We start from the raw sequence: 23,128 nt of genomic DNA on the forward strand, positions 1-23,128 counted from the left end.
GTCCTGGTAAGATTTGTCACCAAGAGAAAAACATTTTGGGAAAAACTCACAATACCACAGCTGCCACCAAATTAGGGAGGGAAAATCTTCAAAGAGAGACAGACAACTTTTCTGGTGACAAGAGAGATTTCCCCTCATTTTGGAGGGATTTTTACTAATTTCTATTATATTTCTCATTTCTATTTTCTTTCTAAGAAAAGGAAGTGTGGGGTAACTTTTACGTACCCTAATGAAAACTGGCAAAATACGTTTTGGCAATAGCCGCTCTTTAATGTCTATGTCAGATGTGTTTTTGTGAACATGCAGAATGAATGCCGCTTGTGGAACTTTAAAGGGGTGGTTCCCCTAAAAATAAAGTTTTGACATTGCATTTGGTATAATAATTACAGTTAGAATCGGCTGGTTATATGTAAATAATACCTCCGTACGTAGCGTTTGTATTATTCCTTCCCACCGCCACTTCCGGGTACGATGCTGGCGGTGGGCGTTCCTTATTGATGGACAGGCATCCGACCGACGCATCCATCGCGTCACGAGATGCCGAAAGAAGCCGAACGTCGTTGCGCATGCGCCGTATAGAGCCGCACCGACGTTCGGCTTCTTTCGGCATCTCGTGACGCGATGGATGCGTCGGTCGGATGCCTGTCCTATTTTTAGGGGAACCACCGCTTTAAGGGAATCCACTAGATGAAAACTCAGAAGTGCAGACTGTACAATAGTGGTATGGATCCCATCAGTTAGGCTGCATTCACAACTGAACGTATAGTTTTCAGGTATTTTTTTGTGTGTTTTTGTACAGACGTTTTGAGGTCCAAGGGTCACCAATGTAAAAACCAGTAAAAAAACGCCTGTAATCTGCCGGCTGCATTCACACCTGAGCATTTTAAGCTCGTAAAACGCTCATCTCAAAAGTTCCAAAATGCCCAACATGCAAAATCCTATTAATTTAAATGTTCCCTGTTCACATCTGAGCGTTCTGTCACCTGAAGCAAAACGCCTGAAGCTCAAAAAAGTACATGAGCTTATTTTTAGGCAGATTACAGGCATTTTTCTTCCTTTTACATTGGTGACCTTTGGACCCCAAAACGCCTGAAAAAGATAGTGTGATATTCACTCAGGTGTGATATTCACAAGAAGCTTATGTACTTTTTTGAGCTTCGGGCTCAAGCAACAGAACACTCATATGTGAACAGGGACCATTTAACCACTTGCCATCCGGCCGTTGCCCATTTATGGCCACAAGGTGGCTTTAAAATGCCAGGAAGCCATCAATATACGGCCTCTGGCCTCCCGGCGCTGGGGGGCGCGTGCCCGCCACGTCACTCAGGTGCAGATGCGCGTGCGCTGTATAAATGTGAATGGTCCCAAAAATGTGTCAAAAGTGTCCAATGTGTCCGCCGTAATATCGCAGTCCTGACAAAAATCGCAGATCGCCACCATTACTAGTAAAAGAAAAAAAAATTGTCATAATTCTATCCCCTATTTTGTAGGCGCTATAACATTTGCACAAACCAATCACTATACGCTTATTGCCATTTTTTTTTTTTTTTACCAAAAATATGTAGAAGAATACGTATCGGACTAAACTGAGAAAAAATCTTTTTTTTTGTTTTTTTTTATATTTATTATAGCAAAAAGTAAAAAATATTGTGGTTTTTTTTCAAAATTGTCACTCTATTTTTGTTTATAGCGCAAGAAGTAAAATCCGTAGAGGTGATCAAATACCACCAAAAGAAAGCTCTATTTGTGTAAAAAAAAAAGGACGTCAATTTTGTTTGGGAGCCACGTCGCACAATTGTCATTCAAATCGTGACAGTTCTGAAAGCTGAAATTTCGCCTGGACAGGAAGGGGGTATATGTGCCCCGTAAGCAAGTGGTTAAATGAATGGGATTTTGCTTGTTGGGCATTCTGGAACTTTTGAGAGGAGCGTTATACGAACTGAAAACACTCAGATGTGAATGCAGCCTTACTATTTGTGTTTTACAGAATGGGGCGTCATCTCTCTAAAGGTACAGTGGATAAAAGAAGTCTACACACCCCTGTTAAAAGGTCAGGTTTCTGTGATGTAAAAAAATTAGACAAAAATAAATAATTTACGAACTTTTTCCACCTTTAATGTCACATATAAACTGTACAACTCAGTTGAACAACAAACTGAAATCTTTTAGGTGGGGGGAAGAAAAAAAATAATAATATGGTTGCATAAGTGTGCACATCCTTCAACTAAAGCCCCGTACACACTATTACGTTTTCTGCAGATTTTTGTCTTCAGATTTACCAAAACCATATAATATGAGGTCAAACCTAGAGAGTTTCAATCAGGCAAGCCCTTGCACTACGTGGTTTTGGTAAATCTGAAGACAAATAATCTGCAGAAAATCAGTGTGTATGGGGGTCTTATACTTTGTTGAAGCACCTTTTGATTTTATCACAGCACTCAGTCTTTTTGGGTATGCGTCTATCAGCATGGCACATCTTGACTTGTGCCCACTCTTCTTTGCAAAAACACTCCAAATCTGTCAGATTGCGAGAACATCTCCTGTGCACAGTCCTCTTCAGATCACCCCACAGATTTTCAATCTGATTCGGATCTGGGCTCTGGCTGGGCCATTCCAAAACTATAATTTTCTTCTGGTGAAGTCACTCTTTTGTTGATTTGGATGTTTGCTTTCGGTCGTTGTCATGCTGAAAGATGAAGTTCCTCTTCATGTTCAGCTTTCTAGCAGAAGCCTGAATGTTTTGTGCCAATATTGACTACTATTTGGAGCTGTTCACAATTCCCTCTACCTTGACTAAAGCCCCTGTTCCAGCTGAAGAAAAACCGCCCCAAAGCATGATCCTGCCACCACCATGCTTCACGGTGAGTATGGTGTTTTTTTTGGTGATGTGCAGTGTTGTTTTTGCACCAAACATATCTTGGAATTTTGGCCAAAAAGTTAATCAGACCACAACACATTTTCTCACAGGCTTTTGGGAGACTTCAGATGTGTTTTTCCAAAAATTATCCGGGCTTTGATGTTTTCTTTGTAAGAAAAGGCTTCCTTCTTGCTACTCTACCCCAAAGCCCAAACATATGAAGAATACGGGAGATTGTTGTCACATGTACCACACAGCCAGTACTTGCCAGATATTCCTGCAGCTCCTTTAATGTTGCTGTTGACCTCTTGGCAGCCTCCGACCAGTTTTCTTATCATACATTTTGGAGGAATGTCCAGTTCTTGGTAATGTCACTGTTGTGGCAGATTTTCTCCATTTGATGATGACGGTCTTCACTGTGTTTCATAGTATATCTAATGCCTTGGAAATTCTTTTATACCCTTCTCCTGACTGATACCTTTTAACAATAAGATCCCTCTGATGCTTTGGAAGCTCTCTGTGGACCATGGCTTTTGCTGTAGGATGCCACTAAGAAAATGTCAGGAAAGACCTACTAGAACAGCTGAACATTACTTGGGGTTAATCAGAGGCACTTTAAATGATGACAGGTGTGTACTGACTCCTATTTATCACGAGTTTGAATATGATTGCTTAATTCTGAGCACAGCTACATCCCCAGTTATAAGAGGGTGTGCACACTTATGCAACCACATTATTTTATTTTTTTATTTTTACTCCCCCCCCCCCTTAAAAGATTTCAGTTTGATATTCAATTTGTACAGTTTATAGGTCACATTAAGGCTACTTTCACACTTTACAGGCGCTAAAAATAGTACCTGCAAAGCGCCTCTCCAGTCACTGAGTGCTTTCACACTGGAGCGGTGCACTTGCAGAACGTTAATAAAAGTTCTGCAAGCAGCATCTTTGAGGCGCTTTGAAATCAATGGTCAGCGCTGCCGAAGCACCTGCCGCGGTGCTTTGTGGGCGCTTTTAACCCTTTTTCCGGCCGCTAGCGGGGTTTAAATGCACCCCACTAACAGCCAAAAAGCTCCTCCAAACCGGTAAATCGCAGCTAAAACAGCAGCTTTACCGCCAACGCCCCCGCGCCTAAGTGTTAAAGTGCCCTAAAGGTGGAAAAAGTTCCGAAATGTCTCTCTTTTTTTTTATACACAGAAACCTGACATTTTAACAGAGGTGTGTAGACTTTTTATATACACTGTATATAGGAATAGCCTTTCTCAGCCAATGTTCTATGGATTTTAGGGCTTCTCTACAGATTGCTTAAGAAGTGAACAGTGGTGGATTTATCTTCCTATTGACCACCATTGTAAGAAGGCATTACACTGACACCCAATTTTAATAGGATTTTTCTACTGGCCCTCAATGTAACAGGGCACATTCCCTACTGGCCCCCAATGTAATGGGGGCCCCCAATGTAACAAGGTACCCCCAATTTAACAGGCACTCTTCCTACTGATCCCCAATATAATGGGACATTCTTTCTACTGACCCCCAATTAGACAAGGCACTCTTCCTACTGGCCCCCAATGTAACAGTGCAGTCTTGCTGCTGACCCCCAATGTGTCAGGGTACTCTTCCTACTGACCACTAATGTTAGAAGGCACTACACTGACCCCCAATAGATGGGCTATTCTGACCACCACCAATGTAAAGGCATTCTTCTCTACTGACCACCAAAGTAATGAGGCTCTACTCTGCGCACTACCAATATAAGGGGCCCTCCCCTGCTGACCACCAATGTAAGGGGCCCTCCTCCACTGACCACCAATGTAAGAGGGCACTCCTCCACTGACCACAAATGTAAGGCCCTCCTCCACTAACAATCAAAGTGAGGAACCCTCCTCCACTGACCATCAGTGTAAGAGGCCCTCCTCCACTGACCATCAAAGTGAGGAACCCTCCTCCACTGACCACCAGTGTAAGAGGCCCTCCTCCACTGACCATCAGTGTAAGAGGCCCTCCTCCACTGACCACCAGTGTAAGAGGCCCTCCTCCGCTGACCCCCAGTGTAAGGGGCCCTTCTCCACTGACCACCAACGTAAGGGAGCCTCCTCCGCTGACCACCAACGTAAGGGGCCCTCCTCCACTGACCACCAACGTAAGGGAGCCCCCCTTCGCTGACCACCAACGCAAGGGAGCCTCCTCCGCTGACCACTAACTTAAGGGAGCCCTCCTCCGCTGACCACCATGTAAGGGGCTCTCCTCCGCTGACCCCGAATGTAAGGGGCCCTCCTCCCCTGACCACCAACGTAAGGGGCCCTCCTCCGCTGCCCCTACAACGTAAGGGGCCCTGCTCTGCTGACCCCCAATGTAAGGGGCCCTTCTCCGCTGACCCCCAATGTAAGGGGCCCTCCTCCGCTGACCCCCAACATAAGGGGCCCTCCTCCACTGACCCCCCAATGTAATGGGCCCTCCTCCGCTGACCCCCAATGTAAGGGGCCCTCCTCCGCTGACCCCCAACATAAGGGGCCCTCCTCCGCTGACCCCCCAATGTAATGAGCCCTCCTCCGCTGACCCCCAATGTAAGGGGCCCTCCTCCGCTGACCCCCAATGTAATGCCCCGTACACACGGTCGCTTTATGTGATGTAAAAAAACAACGTTTTTAAAAACGGCATTTTAAATGACAGTGTGTGGGGAAAACGTCGTTTTTTGTGTCATAAAAAATGACCATGTGTAGGCTAAAACAACGTTTAAAACGACGTTTTTAAACCTGCGCATGCTCAGAAGCAAGTTAGGACTCGAGTTTAAATGGAATAGAGTGCCGTCGTACGTGCTGAACGTAACCGCGCTTTGCTAGAGCTTTTGGAAAAAACGATGGCGTGCATGCTACATCGTTTTTGAAAATGAAGTTTGAAAAACTTTGTTTTTTTTCATCACATAAAAAGTTTTTTTCTATCACAAAAAACGACCGTCTGTACGCGGCATAAGAGGCCCTCCTCCGCTGACCACCAATGTAAGGGGCCCTCCTCCGCTGACCACCAATGTAAGGGGCCCTCCTCCGCTGACCACCAATGTAAGGGGCCCTCCTCCGCTGACCACCAATGTAAGGGGCCCTCCTCCGCTGACCACCAATGTAAGGGGCCCTCCTCCGCTGACCACCAATGTAAGGGGCCCTCCTCCGCTGACCACCAATGTAAGGGGCCCTCCTCCGCTGACCCCCAATGTAAGGGGCCCTCCTCCGCTGACCACCAATGTAAGGGGCCCTCCTCCGCTGACCACCAATGTAAGGGGCCCTCCTCCGCTGACCCCAACAAAAGGGGCCCTCCTCCGTTGACCCTCAATGTAAGGGGCCCTCCTCCGTTGACCCTCAACGTAAGGGGCCCTCCTCCGCTGACCCCCAACATAAGGGGCCCTCCTCCGCTGACCCCCAACATAAGGGGACCTCCTCCACTGACCCCCAATGTAAGAGGCCCTTCTCCGCTGACCCCCAATGTAAGGGGCCGTCCTCCGCTGACCCCCAATGTAAGGGGCCCTCCTCCGCTGACCAGGGCCGTCTTACTGAGCGGGCACCCCTGGGCACAGCCCGGGGGCCCCACGTGACCTTGGGCCCCATCAGAGCTGGACAAATAGCTCCCCATCAGAGCTGGAAAACTAGCCAGGGCCCCCGGAGGAGTGTCAGTTGGTGTTTGCGCTCGAGGTGAGCTGAATGAGTAGTCGGCAGCGGCGGCGCTCAATCTATAGGAGGAAAGAAGTGAGGGAGGGAGCTTGGTATGGTGCATTTCTTCCTGGCCATTCCTGTGTGTGCTGCAGATGTTCCGCGAGCGGAGGAATGTGTTTCTGGTGCTGTGGAGAGCCTTAGTTAGCTGGTATCTTTGGCGGTGTACAGCTCCACATCACCGCCGAAGATACCAGCTAACTAAGGCTCTCCACAGCACCAGAAAGTTCAGAAACACCTTCCGTCGCCCGCGGAACATCCGCAGCACACCCGGGAATGGCCAGGAAACCCGTAGCTTCTCCTCTCCTCCCTTGATGGCTGCTGAGCCGCTCCACCCTCACTGCTCAATGTGCAGTGACACGCCGCTCCGTCCTGTACCCTCCACATGCCTTCTCCCGCCCCTCTCTCCTTGCATGTGTGCTGCTAGCTACGTCTGTGAAGGGGATGAGTGACTGTGGGCGGGAAGACTAAAAAGTCAAAGGTCAAAGACCCCTTCCTTCTCTCTCCCCCCTTCTTCTCTCCCCCTTCCTCTCTCCCCCTTCCTTCTCTCCCCCCCCTTACTTCTCTCTCCCCCCTTCTTCTCTCCCCCCCTTACTTCTCTCTCTCCCCCCTTCTTCTCTCCCTCTCCCCCCTTCTTCTCTCCCTCTCTGCCCCCCTTCCTTTTCTCCCCCCTCCTCTCCCCCCCTCCTCCTCTCTCTCCTCCCTTCTCCTTGCTCCACTTTTTTTCCCGCTTTCCTTCCCCCCCCCCCCTCCTCTTCTTTCTCCCTCCTTCCTTCTCTCCCCCCCATTTCTCTCCTCCACCTCCCCTCTTCCTTCTCCCTCGCCTTCCTTCCCCCCCCCCCCATTTCTCTCCTCCACCTCCCCTCTTCCTTCTCCCTCGCCTTCCTCCCCCCCCCCCCCATTTCTCTCCTCCACCTCCCCTCTTCCTTCTCCCTCGCCTTCCTCCCCCCCCCCCCCATTCCTCTCCTCCACCTCCCCTCTTCCTTCTCCCCCCCCCCATTTCTCTCCTCCACCTCCCCTCTTCCTTCTCCCTCGCCTTCCTTCTCTCCCCCCCATTTCTCTCCTCCACCTCCCCTCTTCCTTCACCCCCCCCCATTTCTCTCCTCCACCTCCCCTCTTCCTTCTCCCTCGCCTTCCTCCCCCCCCCCCATTTCTCTCCTCCACCTCCCCTCTTCCTTCTCCCTTGCCTTCCTTCTCTCCCCCCCATTTCTCTCCTCCACCTCCCCTCTTCCTTCTCCCTCGCCTTGCTTCTCTCCCCCACCTCTCCCCCCTCCTCCTCTCTCTCCTCCCTACTCCTCTTTTTTTTCCCGCTTTCCTTCACCCTCCCCCCATCCTTCTCTCCCTTCCTTCTCCCCCCCTTCCAGACACGCTGAATCTGGTGATAGTGGCAAGTGACACACCGAATCTGGTGGCAGGTGACACGCTGAATTTGGTGGCAAGTGACACACTGAATCTGGTGATAGTGGCAAGTGACACACCGAATCTGGTGGCAGGTGACAATGGCAAGTGACACGCTGAATTTGGTGGCAAGTGACACACTGAATTTGGTGGCAAGTGACACGCTGAATTTGGTGGCAAGTGACACACTGAATCTGGTGACAGTGGCAAGTGACACACTGAATTGTGTGGCAGGTGACAGTGGAAAGTAATATGCTGAATTTTGTTGCAGGTGACAGTGGCAAGTGACACGCCGAATCTGGTGACAGGGGACGGTGGCAAGTCACATACTGTAAAGTAGAAATATTGTACTACCATTCTTGAGAGTTGGTGCGTAAATTGGGGCAACCTTGTAGGGGCCCATAGGATTACTTTGCCCAGGGGCCCATGAGGCTATTAAGATGGCCCTGCCGCTGACCCCCAATGTAAGGGGGCCCTCCTCCGCTGACTCCCAATGTAAGGGGCCCTCCTCCGCTGACCCCCAATGTAAGGGGCCCTCCTCCGCTGACCCCCAATGTAAGGGGCCCTCCTCCGCTGACCCCCAATGTAAGGGGCCGTCCTCCGCTGACCCCCAATGTAAGGGGCCCTCCTCCGCTGACCCCCAATGTAAGGGGCCGTCCTCCGCTGACCCCCAATGTAAGGGGCCCTCCTCCGCTGACCCCCAATGTAAGGGGCCGTCCTCCGCTGACCCCCAATGTAAGGGGCCCTCTTCCGCTGACCCCCAATGTAAGGGGCCCTCTTCCGCTGACCCCCAACGTAAGGGGCCCTCCTCCGCTGACCCCCAACGTAAGGGGCCCTCCTCCGCTGACCCCCAATGTAAGGGGCCCTCCTCCGCTGACCCCCAATGTAAGAGGCCCTCCTCCGCTGATCCCCAATGTAAGGGGCCGTCCTCCGCTGACCCCCAATGTAAGGGGCCCTCCTCCGCTGACCCCCAATGTAAGGGGCCCTCCTCCGCTGACCCCCAATGTAAGGGGCCCTCCTCCGCTGACCACCAATGTAAGGGGCCCTCCTCCGCTGACTCCCAATGTAAGGGGCCGTCCTCCGCTGACCCCCAATGTAAGGGGCCCTCTTCCGCTGACCCCCAATGTAAGGGGCCCTCTTCCGCTGACCCCCAATGTAAGGGGCCCTCCTCCGCTGACCACCAATGTAAGGGGCCCTCCTCCGCTGACCACCAATGTAAGGGGCCCTCCTCCGCTGACCCCCAATGTAAGGGGCCGTCCTCCGCTGACCCCCAATGTAAGGGGCCCTCTTCCGCTGACCCCCAATGTAAGGGGCCCTCCTCCGATGACCCCCAATGTAAGGGGCCCTCCTCCGATGACCCCCAATGTAAGGGGCCCTCCTCCGCTGACCCCCAATGTAAGGGGCCCTCTTCCGCTGACCCCCAATGTAAGGGGCCCTCCTCCGCTGACCCCCAATGTAAGGGGCCCTTCTCTCCATGAGTAATACTGATAATTTGTATTTATATAAATACAGTGGGGGGGGGGGTGTGTGCTATGTATTATTACTATGTAGAGATGGGGGGGGGTGCACCTGAAGTGGATGTTCAGGGTATGAAGGGTGATTCATTATCAGTAGAATATAGAGAGTTTGCAGAGTCCTCCTGGGTCCACCCTTGTGAGGTAAGTACAGGAAGGACACACATTAAAGGGGAAGTCCCTGTCACAGTAGGTGAGGACCTCTCCCGGAAGCGGTGACACATCCTGTACTCTCTGACAACGCCGAGCCCCGCACGCCTGGCGCCCCAACAAGGCACCGCCCACTTTCTCCAGGTTTGACCGGTTCCCGCCGGCCTGGGCGCGGGGCACTGCGCGTGACTCACGCCTCCCGCTGACGTCAGCCGTCTTGTGCCGTGTTTTTTTTTACGTACGTGTAGTGCTGCGGCTTCTCGGGCTGCGCCTGGAGCGCTCCGCTCGCCACTGCTGCCGGGGAAGCGGACGAGGCGGACGGTGAAGTGGGGACGGGGCCCTTAGACATCTTCGGGCCTCCCTCCTACGTTCCTTTTATCGCTGGCTCTACGCGGAACGCCGCGGTGGGGGCCGAGCGCGCCTGCGCGGGCGCCATGAGAGGAAGTCAGAAGTGCTTCCGAGGCACTGCGAGGGAAGGGAGAGAAGGGGTGCTGCGCTCCTACCTCCGCTAGAGGGAAGCAGGGTGCCTAAGCGGATGGGTGGCGCAGAGCATGGCGGGAGTTGTAGTTTACTGATCGTGTTTCCGGTCTCTGCTCCTCTCCGGATGTGTGAGAAGGGGAGAGATGACATAAATGAAAGGGGCTGCATGTACCCCATTATTAGGTGAGGGGGTTACTGCACGACGAGAGATTTTCATCATTACTTTCACATTCTCTCTTTTTTTTTTTTTTTTTCAATTAACCACTTCAAGACCAGACCTTTTCTGGCACTTTTTGAAAATTACTTAAAAACCCCAAACATATAATTATTTTAGCAGGGAATAAAATGGTGGTTTATGTCACACTATATTTGCGCAGTGGTCTTTTAACTACTTCCCGTCAGGCTTCTGTACATATACGGCAGCAGGTTGGCTCTCCTGCGTGAGTCGCCCTATGTGTATGGCGGCTCCTTTAAGAGTCAAAGGAGGCATTCGCACCCGCTGCACAGCAGGGGACCTGATGCACGTGTCCAGACTCCAGCGGGAGCCAGAACGGGGATTTGTATGTGTAAACACACAAATCCCTGCTCTGACAGGGGAGGAGAAACAGATTGTATGTTCCTACTTGGCAGGAACAAAAATTGGCTTCTCCTCTAGTCAGTCCCACCTCCCCCCACAGTTAGAACACGCTGAGAGAACACGGTTAACCCCTTGATCGCCCCTAGTGTTAACCCCTTCCCTGCCAGTGACATTTACACAGTAATCAGTGCATTTTTATAGCCGTGATCGCTGTATAAATGTCAATGGTCCCAAAAATGTGTCAAAAGTGTCCGATCTCTCCGCCGCAATGTCGCAGTCCCGATAAAAAACTAGTAAAAAAAAAAAATTAATAATAAAATGCCATAAATCTATTCCCTATTTTGTAGGCGCTATAACTTTTGTGCAAACCAATCAATATACGTTTATTGCGATTTTTTATTTTTAACCCAAAATATGTAGAAGGATATATATCGGCCTAAACTGATGAAGAAGTTATTTTATTTTTTTTAAATTAGGGATATTTATTATAGCAAAAAAGTTAAAAATATATATATTTTTTTCAATATTGTCGGCCTTTTTTTGTTTATAGCGCAAAAAATAAAAACCGCAGAGGTGATCAAATACCACCAAAAGAAAGCTCTGTGTGAGGAAAAAAACGGAAAATTGTATCATACTTACCAGTAATTTTCCTTTCCTGGTGCCTATCCATGGCAGCATACCTGTGACAAGCTCCGCCTTGGCTCCTCCCTCAGGACTAGTGAATATTATAAAAGTGTTGGTTAGCACAGCCCCCACATTCTCCGTAATATAGAATACCGAAGGGAGGGATTGTATGCTGCCATGGATAGGCACCAGGAAAGGAAAATTACTGGTAAGTATGATACAATTTTCCGTTTTCCTGGTGCCTCCATGGCAGCATACCTGTGACAAATAACTAGCTGAGATGGGTGGGATGATTCAAAGAGTTTTTTTTTTTTTTTTTTTATCATTTAAAAGAAGAACCAAAAGGCCTATTCGCCGTCTGACTGCCGAACTCCACTGATGAAAAAGAGCTCCACTCTGCAAATTTTTCAGAAACATATGCTGGGACGCCCCAGTCGTTGCGCTGCGAATAGCTTCAATTGATGCACTCGCTCTTGCCGCCCAAGAGGCAGGAACCGCTCTGGTGGAGTACGCCCAGACTGCCAAAGAGGATCACAGTCCTTTTGCCCTGTACACCTTGTGGATGAGCCACAAGGCAATCGTTCTTGCTGGCGCCTCCATGCCCTTGTTTTCCAACCTAGGGAGTTAAAAACAACCTGGTAGAGTCCCTGAAGGATGCCGTAGCCTGCGGATGTCACCTGAAAGTGGAGAAAATGTCCAGCTCGTGAAGGGAACCTGAGCCCTGTCTTGAAAATGTTGGAAGCGCCCAAGTTTATGACATGTTCGAGGATGATATGACCTTGGGGCTAAATCCCCGAACAGTTCCGAGTTCCACTCTGTCAGGATAGAATATGATAGGATTATAATCCGCTCCTAAATCTGGGAGTACTGCAAACATGTCTGCCAGAGATTATGGCTATGCAGAAGAATAGCTGCATGGTTAGATTCCAAAGCGATGTTGACTCTGAAGGGACAAGAGGTGAATTGGCTAAGGACTCTAGGATGATAGCAAGGCCCCGAGTGGAAAAGAATGTTTAGTTGGCGATCGGCTCTTTGACGGCTTTGAAAAATTGGATTATTAATGAATCCTCTGTCCATTTTAACTGGCTGCTGCTGAAATTGCCGCTGCACGTACCCTTAGTGTACTCAAGCAAGACCTAGGTCTAAGCCTGCCTGCAAGCATTCAAGAATTTGAGAGGATGATGGAGAATCTGGAACACCGCTTCTGCCAATCATGAAGGCCCAGAACCTGTTCCGCACCTTGTTTGTGGTTGTACTGGATGGACTTGAGTCTTTTCTCAACTTGATCAACAATGTAACTATATAAGCCTATCCTATATCCTGTTTGTGGATGGCTTTCTTGCCCTGAGCAGGGTTGCGATAACCTTGTTGGAACATCCTATGGATTGGAACCTTTCCCTTTCATCTGCCAGATGTGAAGATCCAACCTGTGGGGAACTGGATAGGTGCGACGTACTTATGACAGGAGAAAGGTATTATTGGAACCCTGACTGAAGGCTTGGTATTCAGGTACATTGTTGTGGGAAAACAAGGATGTCTTGGCCAGTGCGGTAGGCCTGCTATCACCGTCATGGTTCCTACCATGAGGCTCCACAGGAGCTTTGGAATGAGAGACCCTGGAAAAAAGGCATAGACCAGGTTGCAGGGATCGCATCTACTGCTTCTGCTTGGGGATGAGGAGGCCTCGGGACGAACTTTGAAATCTTGGTGCTGTCGCAAATAGGTCCGGCTCGAGGGGACCCACTGGACCACTATCTAGGTGAAAACTTTCTGGTGCAGAAACCATTCTTTGGAATCAACGAACCCCCGAGATAGGTGGACGGCCCTTGAATTGAGATGACTGGGCAGAAAGCCTGTTTTTAAGTCTTTAGATTCCTTTCTGCCCAAAGGATTATTGTTTCCACTTCCCTCAGCAGGTCCTGCTGTGCATTCCTTCTTGTCAGTGCCAATAAGACACTGCAGCCCTCTTGGCCATTCGGAGGTGGGAACTGGGTTGCCTGTACCTCAAATTTCTAGTGTTAGCAATGCAAAAGGAAGGATTCCTGAACCTCCAGGCTATTCGATACTAGGCATGTTGTATGGAAGGACCATCTTCCCTGCCCTGAGATCTGGATCTAGTGTGAGCCCCCACTTGCCGCACTGGTATCGGTAGTAGTTGTGATCCAGTTGACATGTCCTGATGGATGCGATTTCATAAGCGTGTATTTCTTCATCCACCCATGTAGACTCCTGGGCATCAGGGTCGTCAGGTATATGGATTGAGATAGATACGGTCTGTTCTGTCGCCTCCAAAACTCTGGCTGGAAATGTCTCGAATGCTAATACCATAGTGATGCATGACAACATCTGGCCTATTAGGCTCAGACAGTTCAATGCCCACAGGTAGGATGTCACACTGACTCCCTTCATCTGCCGAATAGTGGACTTTACCTTTGAGGCGGGAAGTTTACTGTACTGTTCTGTTCCACTAATTGGGCTGGATTCTTCACCATGGGACAAAGGTCATTCTGTAGTGGTGTACTTCAGAGTCCTAATTCTCCTGGAGGGGTTATGATAGCAATTAGGATCTTCATAAAGACTTTTGGTGATGTGCAGAGGCCGAATGGGAAGGCTCAAAAATTGAAGATGTACATGCCCCACTGCAAACCCTGGATATTTCAGGAGAGGAGTACAGGTACATGCAGGTAAGCATCCTGCAAGTCTATTGATAACATCCAATACCTCGGTTGGAATAAACGAACAATCGTTTGAAGCGAAACCATTTAGAGATTTCCAGGAGGATCTTAGCGAGTTAGACTCTTCAGATCCATCACGGAACTCCAACCTTCGTTTCTCTTGGGAACTAGAAACAGGGTGGAGTAAAAACCGAGAATCTCTCTGATAGAGGTACTGGGACCACTGCTTGCTGCTCCTGCACAGGAGAGAAGAAAAAACACTAGTGCTTCAGATTTTCTGGGGGAACATCGACACCCTTGTCGGAAAAAAAATAAGATTTGGAGGGGGGCTGTGTCTATAAACGCCCAGAAGTGACCATATTCAACTGTGAAGACTACCCAGGGATCCCTGCACCTTGAACCCGGATCCTCGAGAAGTACTTGAGTCTGACCCCCCTTGGGAAAAAGGATTTGGCAGAATCCTGTGGAGGTAGGCATGAGCTTCCGCATACGGGCTTGAGGAAGGTGGAATGCTTGCTTCTCTAGCTCTGCCTACAGCCTTCTTCCGTCTGGACTGTCTGTAGTCCTCACTCTTGGAGTATTAAAAACTTGGTGCGAATGAGCTGGAGCACCCGGATCGTCTGTCTTGGGGTAACAGGCCTAATTTCCCGCCATTGATGCGAGAGATGGTCTTACCCAATTTCTCCCTAAACAAGGCTTTCCCGTCAGAAGGTATCTTGTACCAGCTCTGTTTTGAGGCAATATCTGTTGACTATGGTTCCAGTCACAAGGCCCGTTTGGCCATGACTATGTGGAGCATTGACCCAGGGGAGCATAGAAAAGAATCGATTGCGGATTCACCAATAAGATCTGCTTAGAGCTTTAGCTCATCTAAGGCCCTGGTGGTATCCCCCTTGGGATATCCAGTTGCATTGCGCACTCCATCACATCTGTCCAGACGTAAAGGGGGGTGGACATTGATGTCAGGGCCATCGCAGGATTACAAGTGTTTGCCCACCGTCTGGTGGAAGATCAAGATCCAACCTTCTGTCTAGTGGGTGCCTAAGTGAAGTCGAGTCCCCTTTTTTAATTTTTTATACAAGAGACATAGAAAACAAAACAGCAGCCGGCCAGTATTTACTGAGCCGAACAAGGCCCAACGTGGCCCATTACACAGGTACAATCAGTGACCTCTAAGTGAGGTTGAGTCTTACATGGGCAATGTGACGTTCTTTGCCAACTTTACCACCACTCCATCGACTACTGGAGGGCTTCCAAGCATTGCGGAAACTGCTTTTGAGGAGGTATAACTTTCCTAGTTGAACAATGGAGAATTCTCTCTCCGTCCTCTTCCACTCTTCCTCAATCACACTCCTCAATTTGCCCATGAGAGGGAAAAGGCAATCTGGAGGAGAAAAGGGAGGCACGATTTAGACTTCTGTGCCAGTCTCCTCCCAGCCGATTGCTAGTTTCACCGCCTGCACATACGGCTGGACCGTGGTGAAAGCGAAACAAAAGGCATCATGGACATCGGAGAAGTCCCCTGAGATAGTATTCTCTTCCTGATGTTTGAAGGAAGAGACAGGCGTTGGGCGAGATTTCACTTGAAGATGGCCCGGGAATGGACGCCTCCGCCTATTGCTCCAGAGTAGAAGATGCCGGTTGTTGTGGCGGCATTGTGAGGCCCAAATCCGCAAAGGAACTCTCTCCCGCGTATTTAGGTAGGTCCGCCATTTGCAGGCTTTGGCCCTCTGCCACTGGGCAATTCCGCCAGACCGGTTTGTCTGGAAGTGGGGTGACTCCACGGGTCTGACATTTCGGGGATCTAGGCTTCAAAGAGCGCGAGTGACGGCGTTTATTTGGCCGATGATTACCTGCCACTCCTATGATCCCTATGCCTGGACGACCCGTCTCCACGTGGACTAGAGTCACCATGGTCCACATGTCGCCTTGAGGTTCTCTTAGACATCTTCTGGCGTACAGGGCTGAAAAGAAAGTACCAGCCTCAGTGCACTCTTTTCCTTTAAGATCTGTAAGCTTACCTGAACGTAGGTCCTTACCTCATCTGTAGAGTAGGATCTTGTACAGGTGGCGAATGGCTCACACTGAGTGGATTTAGCAGAAGTAGCAGCCAAGAAAAGAATAAAGAGGAAACCAGGGGTCAGATCCTAATCTGGGGATTTACCTCTGAATAAATGGTGTGATTTTTTTTTTTTTTTATTATTATTATTTCCGGAGACACGAAAAAAATATATTTTATTTTATATGTGTATTTATCTTTAATTATTATCTTTTACTTAAGCTATATTTCTTCTACTTCCCCTTTTTTTTTTTTTTTTTTTAATTTAAATAAACATATAATACACGTATCCGTCTTATTTTTAAAAGAAAACATATGTATGCATACATTATTATTATTTTTTTTTTTTTTTTTACTTTTACTTACCTGAAGAGAAGAGAGTGTTTCCCTGGAGCCATCTGACTGCGTAGTACTTCCTGCAACCTTTAGGTGTCTCACTGAAGCCACTAGAGGGATCCATAGAGGCGAAGAATGCTTTAGACTTGTGCCTGACATCTTGTGGGCAAAAAGCGTCGCTCTGCCCTCATCCAAAATGGCCACCGCAGCCTCCGGATCCACCGCGCATGCGCCGACCGTCGGGACGAGAACCCGGAAGACGCGCACCGCCGGCGCATGCGCAGAACGCGACTGAGGACGCCGAACATAAATAAAAAGCCGGCGCTAAGCGAGCGCGGCTCCTAAGGAGCTGGAAAAGTTTACAGGGGGCTAGGCACAATAAGAAAGGGGAATGAATACAAAGAGGACTAGTGCAAGGCAGGATTGGGAGAAAACCTGGAGAGAAAACAAAAGTAAATGCAGAAATGGCTGCTACCTCTGTAGCCAGCAACTGAGCAAATGCCTAAACACCACTGTGCAGATAGAGCTCTTAGTTAAGAGACAAACTGCTTGTCCCAAAAGATCCTACAGAAGGGACTCCCTACCTTATCAGCGCATTTAGCTGCCCAAGAGAAGGGACCGCGTCCGGGAGAGGCTTGAACCCAGACGGAAGCTGCCGAATGCAGAAGGTAAGGACAACCGACCAGAATTCACTGCCATGAGGTATGAGGAAAAAAAGGAGAATGTGGGGGCTGTGCTAACCAACACTTTTATAATATTCACTAGTCCTGAGGGAGGAGCCAAGGCGGAGCTTGTCACAGGTATGCTGCCATGGAGGCACCAGGAAAAAACGATTTCAATGTTTGGGTACAGCGCCACCCAACCACACAATTGTCACTTAAAGCAACGCAGTGCTGTTTTTTTGGGGAAAAATACATTTTAATGAATTAAAAAACAAAACTCAATATATACACCCCAGTTTTTTTGTATAATGTGAAAGATGATGTTACACTGAGTAAATAGAGAACTAAAATGTCATGCTTTGAAATTGCGTACGCTTGTGGAATGCTGACGAACTACAGTACTTAAAAATCTCCATAGACGCTTTAAAGTGGTTGTAAACCCTAATAATAAAAACAATACCTGCAAGACAAAGGCATAATTAGCTAGTATGCATATCATACTAGCTCATTATGTATTACTTACCTCAGATCGGAGGTGGGAGACAGTCCCCGTCTCCCACCTCCGGCCGCCGACATCTCTCTCGGGGCTTACTTCCGCGTGGGAGCCGCCGTTAACGGCACACGAACATACGTGCCGTTGCTTCAGTTTGCCCCAGTGCGGATGTGCCGATGACATCGGTGTATGCAGGGGACAGGGGATATCTCCTAAACGGTGCAGGTAATATAGGCTTACCTGTAGCCTAAAGTGGTTGTAAAGGGTGTACAACCACTTTAACTGCCTTTACAGTTTACCTGTTTAGAGTTACAGAGGAGATCTAATGCTAAAATTATTGCTTTCGCTCTGACATTCATAGTGATATCTCACGTGTTGTGCAAACACCATTTATGTATGTATGTATGCACTCGCTTCAACATGCGAGCACGGAGGGATGGGGATGCGTTTAATTTTTTTAATTATTTTTACACTGTCCCTTTAACCACTTAAGGACCCCTTCACGCCGATATACGTCGACAGAATGGCACGGCTGGGCACATCCAAGTACCTATACGTGGCCCTTTAAGCCCAGCCGTGGGGTCGCACGCACCGCCGGCGCGTGCACGCAAACCGGTCCGAAGCTCAGTGACCGCACCCGCGGGACCCCGCGAACCCGATCGCCGCTGGTGTCCCGCGATTGGTCCTCCGGAGCTGACGAACGGGGAGAGGTGTGTGTAAACACAACTTCCCTGTTCTTCGTTGTGGCACTGTCATTGATCGTGTGTTCCCTGATATAGGGAAACATGATCAATGACGTCACGCGTCCAGCCCCGCCCCCTACAGTTAGAAACACATATGAGGTCACACTTAACCCCTTCAGCGCCCCCTAGTGGTTTACTCCCAAACTGCAATTGTCATTTTCACAGTAAACAATGCATTTTTATAGCATTTTTTGCTGTGAAAATGACAATGGTCCCAAAAATGTGTCAAAATTGTCCGATGTGTCCGCCATAATGTCGCGGTCACGAAAAAAAACGCTGATCGCCGCCATTAGTAGTAAAAAAAAATATTAATAAAATGCAATAAAACTATCTCCTATTTTGTAAACGCTATAAATTTTGCAAAAACCAATCGATAAACGCTTATTGCGATTTTTTTTTTACCAAAAATAGGTAGAAGAATACGTATCGGCCTAAACTGAGGAAAAAAAAATTGTTTTTATATCTTTTTTGGGGACCGGTCCGGAAGTGACATCATGATGTCACTCCTGTTTTCCAAGGCCATAGAGGCAATCAGAAACAATCTAGTCTCTCACTGTCTCTGTGACCAGCCAGCTGCACCGTCGTTCGCTTCTCGGGTGAGGCGGTGGAAACTGTAAGGGGCTAGCATTCAGTCTCCTCCAAAAGCCTCTGTCCTGGTTCTGTCACAGTGCCAATTAGTGCTGCCCATCAGCACTGCCTATCAGTGCTTGTTATTAGTAGCCATCAGCGCTGCCTATCAGTTGCGTCTATCAATGACAATTAGTGCCCATCAGTGCAACTGAAATCTGTTGCCACATGCCAATCTTTAGTATGATAGGTAATCACTACACTACTATTTACTATACTTAAAAAGTGTCAGTAAAAGGCCTGCCGCTAAGCACTGTTATGTGTTCTCACACCACAAAAAAGTGCAGCACTAACTTACTGATCAATAACTTAATAATGGTGGAATCCTCCAATTTATAGAAATCTTAATAAACTTCCATATTACCACAATACTGGCCTCTGTACTACGTGACATCACATATAATACACATCAGACTAAAAATAAGACATACTGTATAAAATGAAACTTAGCAGGGATGGTGGAAACCCCTCCTATAGATATTTGCCATACAGATTGACTTCAAGTGCAATAATTCCAGTGATATGTGATGTCACATGTTTAACAAATGAGAATAAGACATAAACATTTTTTTTTAACTTAGCAGGAATGGTGAAAACCCCTCTACAGATAATTTCAAGTGCAACAAGTTTTGAGTTGGGAGGTTTACACCATTATAGCACTTTGGAGTTTTTATTTTTTACATTGTTACATTTAATTTTATATGTTTTAGTTACTATTATAATGTGAATTTTTGCACTTAAAGTTAATTTTCCACCACCCTTGCTAAGTCCTTGTCTTTATGGACCTTGCTTTGTGCACTGGTGCGCAGTCATGTTGGAACAAGAAGGTGCCAAAACTGTTCCCACAAAGTTAGGAGCATGAAATTGTCCAAAATGTCTTGGTATGCTGATGCCCTAAAGCGGTTGTATACCTATTTTTTTCACTTTGACCTACAGGTAAGTCTATAATAAGGATTACCTGTAGGTAAAAAGAATATCTCCTGTATTATGTACGGTTTAGAAGATATTCCCCTTGCATGCAGCCGCTATCTTCAGCGGCGCATGCGCTCTGAGTTCCCGGCTGAATGGTCCGGCAGATGCTGGACCTTGCCGGAAAGAAGTCTCCCGCACGCATTCGTGGAAGTGATGACATTGCGGCTCCGGCCACTCACAGCGCCGAAGCCGTGATACCCGGAAGACACGCCGAGGGAAAATGTCCTCTCCCTCGGCGTGGACCAAGATCACCTGCCGACGCCTCGTTAGTATGCAATGCCTTACAGGGTTAAAAAATCTGCGGGTTTACTACCGTTTTTAGAGTTCCCTTTACTGGAACTAAGGGGCCAAGCCCAACCCCTGAAAAACAACCCCACACCATAATCCACCCTCCACCAAATTATTTGGACTAGTGCCCAAAGCAAGGTCCATTAAGACATGGATGAGCGAGTTTGGGGTGGAGGAACTTGACTGGCCTGCACAGAGTCCTGACCTCAACCCCAAAGAACACCTTTGGGATGAATTAAAGTGGAGACTGCGAGCCAGGTCTTCTGGTCCACATCAGTACCTGAACTCACAAATGCGCTTCTGGAAGAATGGTCAAACATTCCCATAGACACTCTACTAAACCTTGTGGACAGCCTTCCCAGTAGAGTTGAAGCTGTTATAGCTTCAGGGTGGGCCAACTCCATATAGAATCCTACGGACTAAGACTGGGATGGCATTGAAGTTCATGTGTGTAAAGGCAGGTGTCCCAATACTTTTGGTAATATAGTGTATATGTAAAGTGCTGCTCTTTTTTTTGTTTTGTACTAGCTCTATTTGAAATGTACAAAACGTACACTTCAATCACTGCAATTTTGTGTGGTGCGATGCACTGCCGAAATCCAGTGCGATTCGTCCTGGTGCATTGCTTTTTTCGCAGCAATGGAAGTTCTAGGCTGTATTACAGTGTGAATGGGACACTGAAAAAACATTGACATCCACCGCCCCATAGAGAACAGTAGGTGGTCTGATCGGGTCCGCTTGAAAAAATGGCCAGGTGGACCCAATCGCTCTAAAGGCCCATACACACGATCGGACGTGTTTTATCAGACAATCCAACCGTGTGTATGCTGCACCGGACAATTGACAGTTTTTCAAAAGACAAATGTTCGCTGTGCATGCTCTCAAACTTTCCGACAACAAATGTCCTTTGGAGGATCATCTGATCGTGTGTACACAAGTCCATCGGACTAAAGTACAAACACGCATGCTCAGAACCAACGCTAAACATCAGACAACATTAGCAGAAGTTGCCCAAAGGGTGGCGGTAAAGAGATGAAAAACCACGTGATTTGATGAATGTTGGCTGAAAATGTTCTGCCGTGTGTCTGCAGAACAAGTTCACGGCCAACGCCCTTCGGACCAAAATCCACGGAAAAGTCCGATCGTGTGTACGAAGTTTTAGAATTGATGCTGGTTTGAGGCCAAAGGGTAGTCACACCAAATATTGATTTATTTTCTGTTTGCCCACTTTGCATTTTGTAAATTGATAAAAAAAATAAACAATTTAAATAAATATTTTTGAAAGCATTCTTACTTTCCGGCATTTCATCACACCTGCCTAAAACTTTTGCACAGTGCTGTATGTCTGTGTATAAGGTCTTAGAATAAATGTTGACCCCTGGAGATGAATTATGCGATAGCTGCCTACAGGAAATAAACCATACAGGTGATCAAATCCAACTTTCCATTTGAACGGTGCAATGTTTTGTAAATAAATACATCAGTTGTGAAAAATTTCCACCCATTATACGGGGTGAGGGCAAACCGATTCAAATTCGAATCACATTCTACGCTGACATAAGGATTGTTATTGGGTACAACAACATTGCATTGTAGTGCCTACGCCCGCCATTGTGGGATATAGAAATGATAATTACGGAGACCCCAGGAGGGATTGTCTCATAAACATACAAATTTACTCTCTACTTATAGTATACACATCCACAGAAAACACTGCTTAAAGAAGAGCTAAAGGCAAAACTGTTTTATTTTGATAGCTTTGAATAGAGTGGAGATGGATTAGAACACGTGTCATTTTTTATTGATGTCTGTGACCCCGTTACAGAAATTCATCCTCTCTATTTGTCCTGGTGACCAATATCAGTGAAAGTGAAAGAAAATGTAACTTTTGCGTTGTCACCAAAACAGGAATAGAAGAGAAATCTTCCAATGGGGACACTAGTTCTGGGGATCCCCTCACTTTGGAGGGATTTCCTCTCACTTCCTGTTTTGGCTATGGGACAGGAAGTGAAGGGAAATCAAGCCAAGGGGACACAGATGGCAAAAAAAAACTGACCAGGTTATAACTCTATCCCCCAAAAAATTGTGTTTTTGCACCATTTCTTGTGCCCCAATTAAGTAATTTGGGGCCAAAAACATTTGAAGCTTGTAACTGAGAAGGAGCTCATGTTTTAAAATGTAAAGAACCCTACATTCAGGTGTGTGCCACCATTGAAAACCATGGGATTTTGTATGATGGGCGGATTGTAGCTTCAGCCTAGGGTCACGCTGACAGGGCCGCCATCAGGAATTTTGGGGTCCTTTACACAGCTTCAGGCATAGGCCCCCTGGAGCAGAGATGATAAGGGGGTGCAAAAAAATGGGGGGCGCCCAGGCCCCTGGGGACAGCCGGGCCCCTTACAGGTGTACTGCCTGTACCCCCCTGATGGCGGCCCTGCACACTAATGCCATGCAGGAAACGCAGTGACTCCTGTGCATTTCCTGCACCGCACTGCAATCGCACAACGTCCATGTGATCTGCTGCGGGTGTCAATGTTACACCTGGAAACATTGTGAATACCCATGCTATGCGTTTCAGATGCAGAAAAAAAAGGGGTCCTGTATCAGTTTGGTGTGGATGCGATGTGATGGGAATTGAGCCTTACAAAAAAAGACACCGCATGTGATGTCCACAGGAATGTGGTGCGATTCCTGTGCGAATCACATGCGGTGTCTGCAGCACACAAGTGTGAACCCAGGCATGAAGTATAGATAAAGGCAAAACTTTATTTTAGTTTTGGATGGAGTGGAGAGGGATTAGAATACCTGTCAGTTTTTATTGCCGTCTATACACCCATTAGGGAGATTCATCCTCTCTATTTGTCCTGTTTACCATTATTATGGACAGTAAAAAGAAAATCCCAAATGTTGGGTTGTCCCCAAAAATGTATTAGAAAGGAAATCTTCCAATGGGGACACTAGTTCTGGTGGTCCCC

General features: G+C 47.8%; 1 protein-coding gene across 3 annotated transcripts in view; it reads right to left on the reverse strand.

Moving 5' to 3' along the window:
• UNK (unk zinc finger) overlaps window positions 1-10,080 on the reverse strand; it is a 102,214-nt gene extending 92,134 nt beyond the window's left edge. Inside the window, exon 1 of one of the 3 annotated variants that reach the window (XM_040330522.1) lies at window positions 9,860-10,078. In XM_040330522.1, coding sequence (XP_040186456.1) covers window positions 9,860-9,966 — 107 coding nt within the window. In that variant the 5' untranslated portion in view covers window positions 9,967-10,078. Of the gene's footprint in view, window positions 1-9,859 lie in introns of all 3 variants that reach the window. The other 2 variants (XM_040330520.1, XM_040330521.1) reach the window with 2 other exon arrangements.
• Between the last annotated feature and the right edge of the window lie 13,048 nt (window positions 10,081-23,128).

Source organism: Rana temporaria, chromosome 12 (assembly GCF_905171775.1).
Source record: "Rana temporaria chromosome 12, aRanTem1.1, whole genome shotgun sequence".
In the NCBI taxonomy this organism is placed as follows: domain Eukaryota; kingdom Metazoa; phylum Chordata; class Amphibia; order Anura; family Ranidae; genus Rana; species Rana temporaria.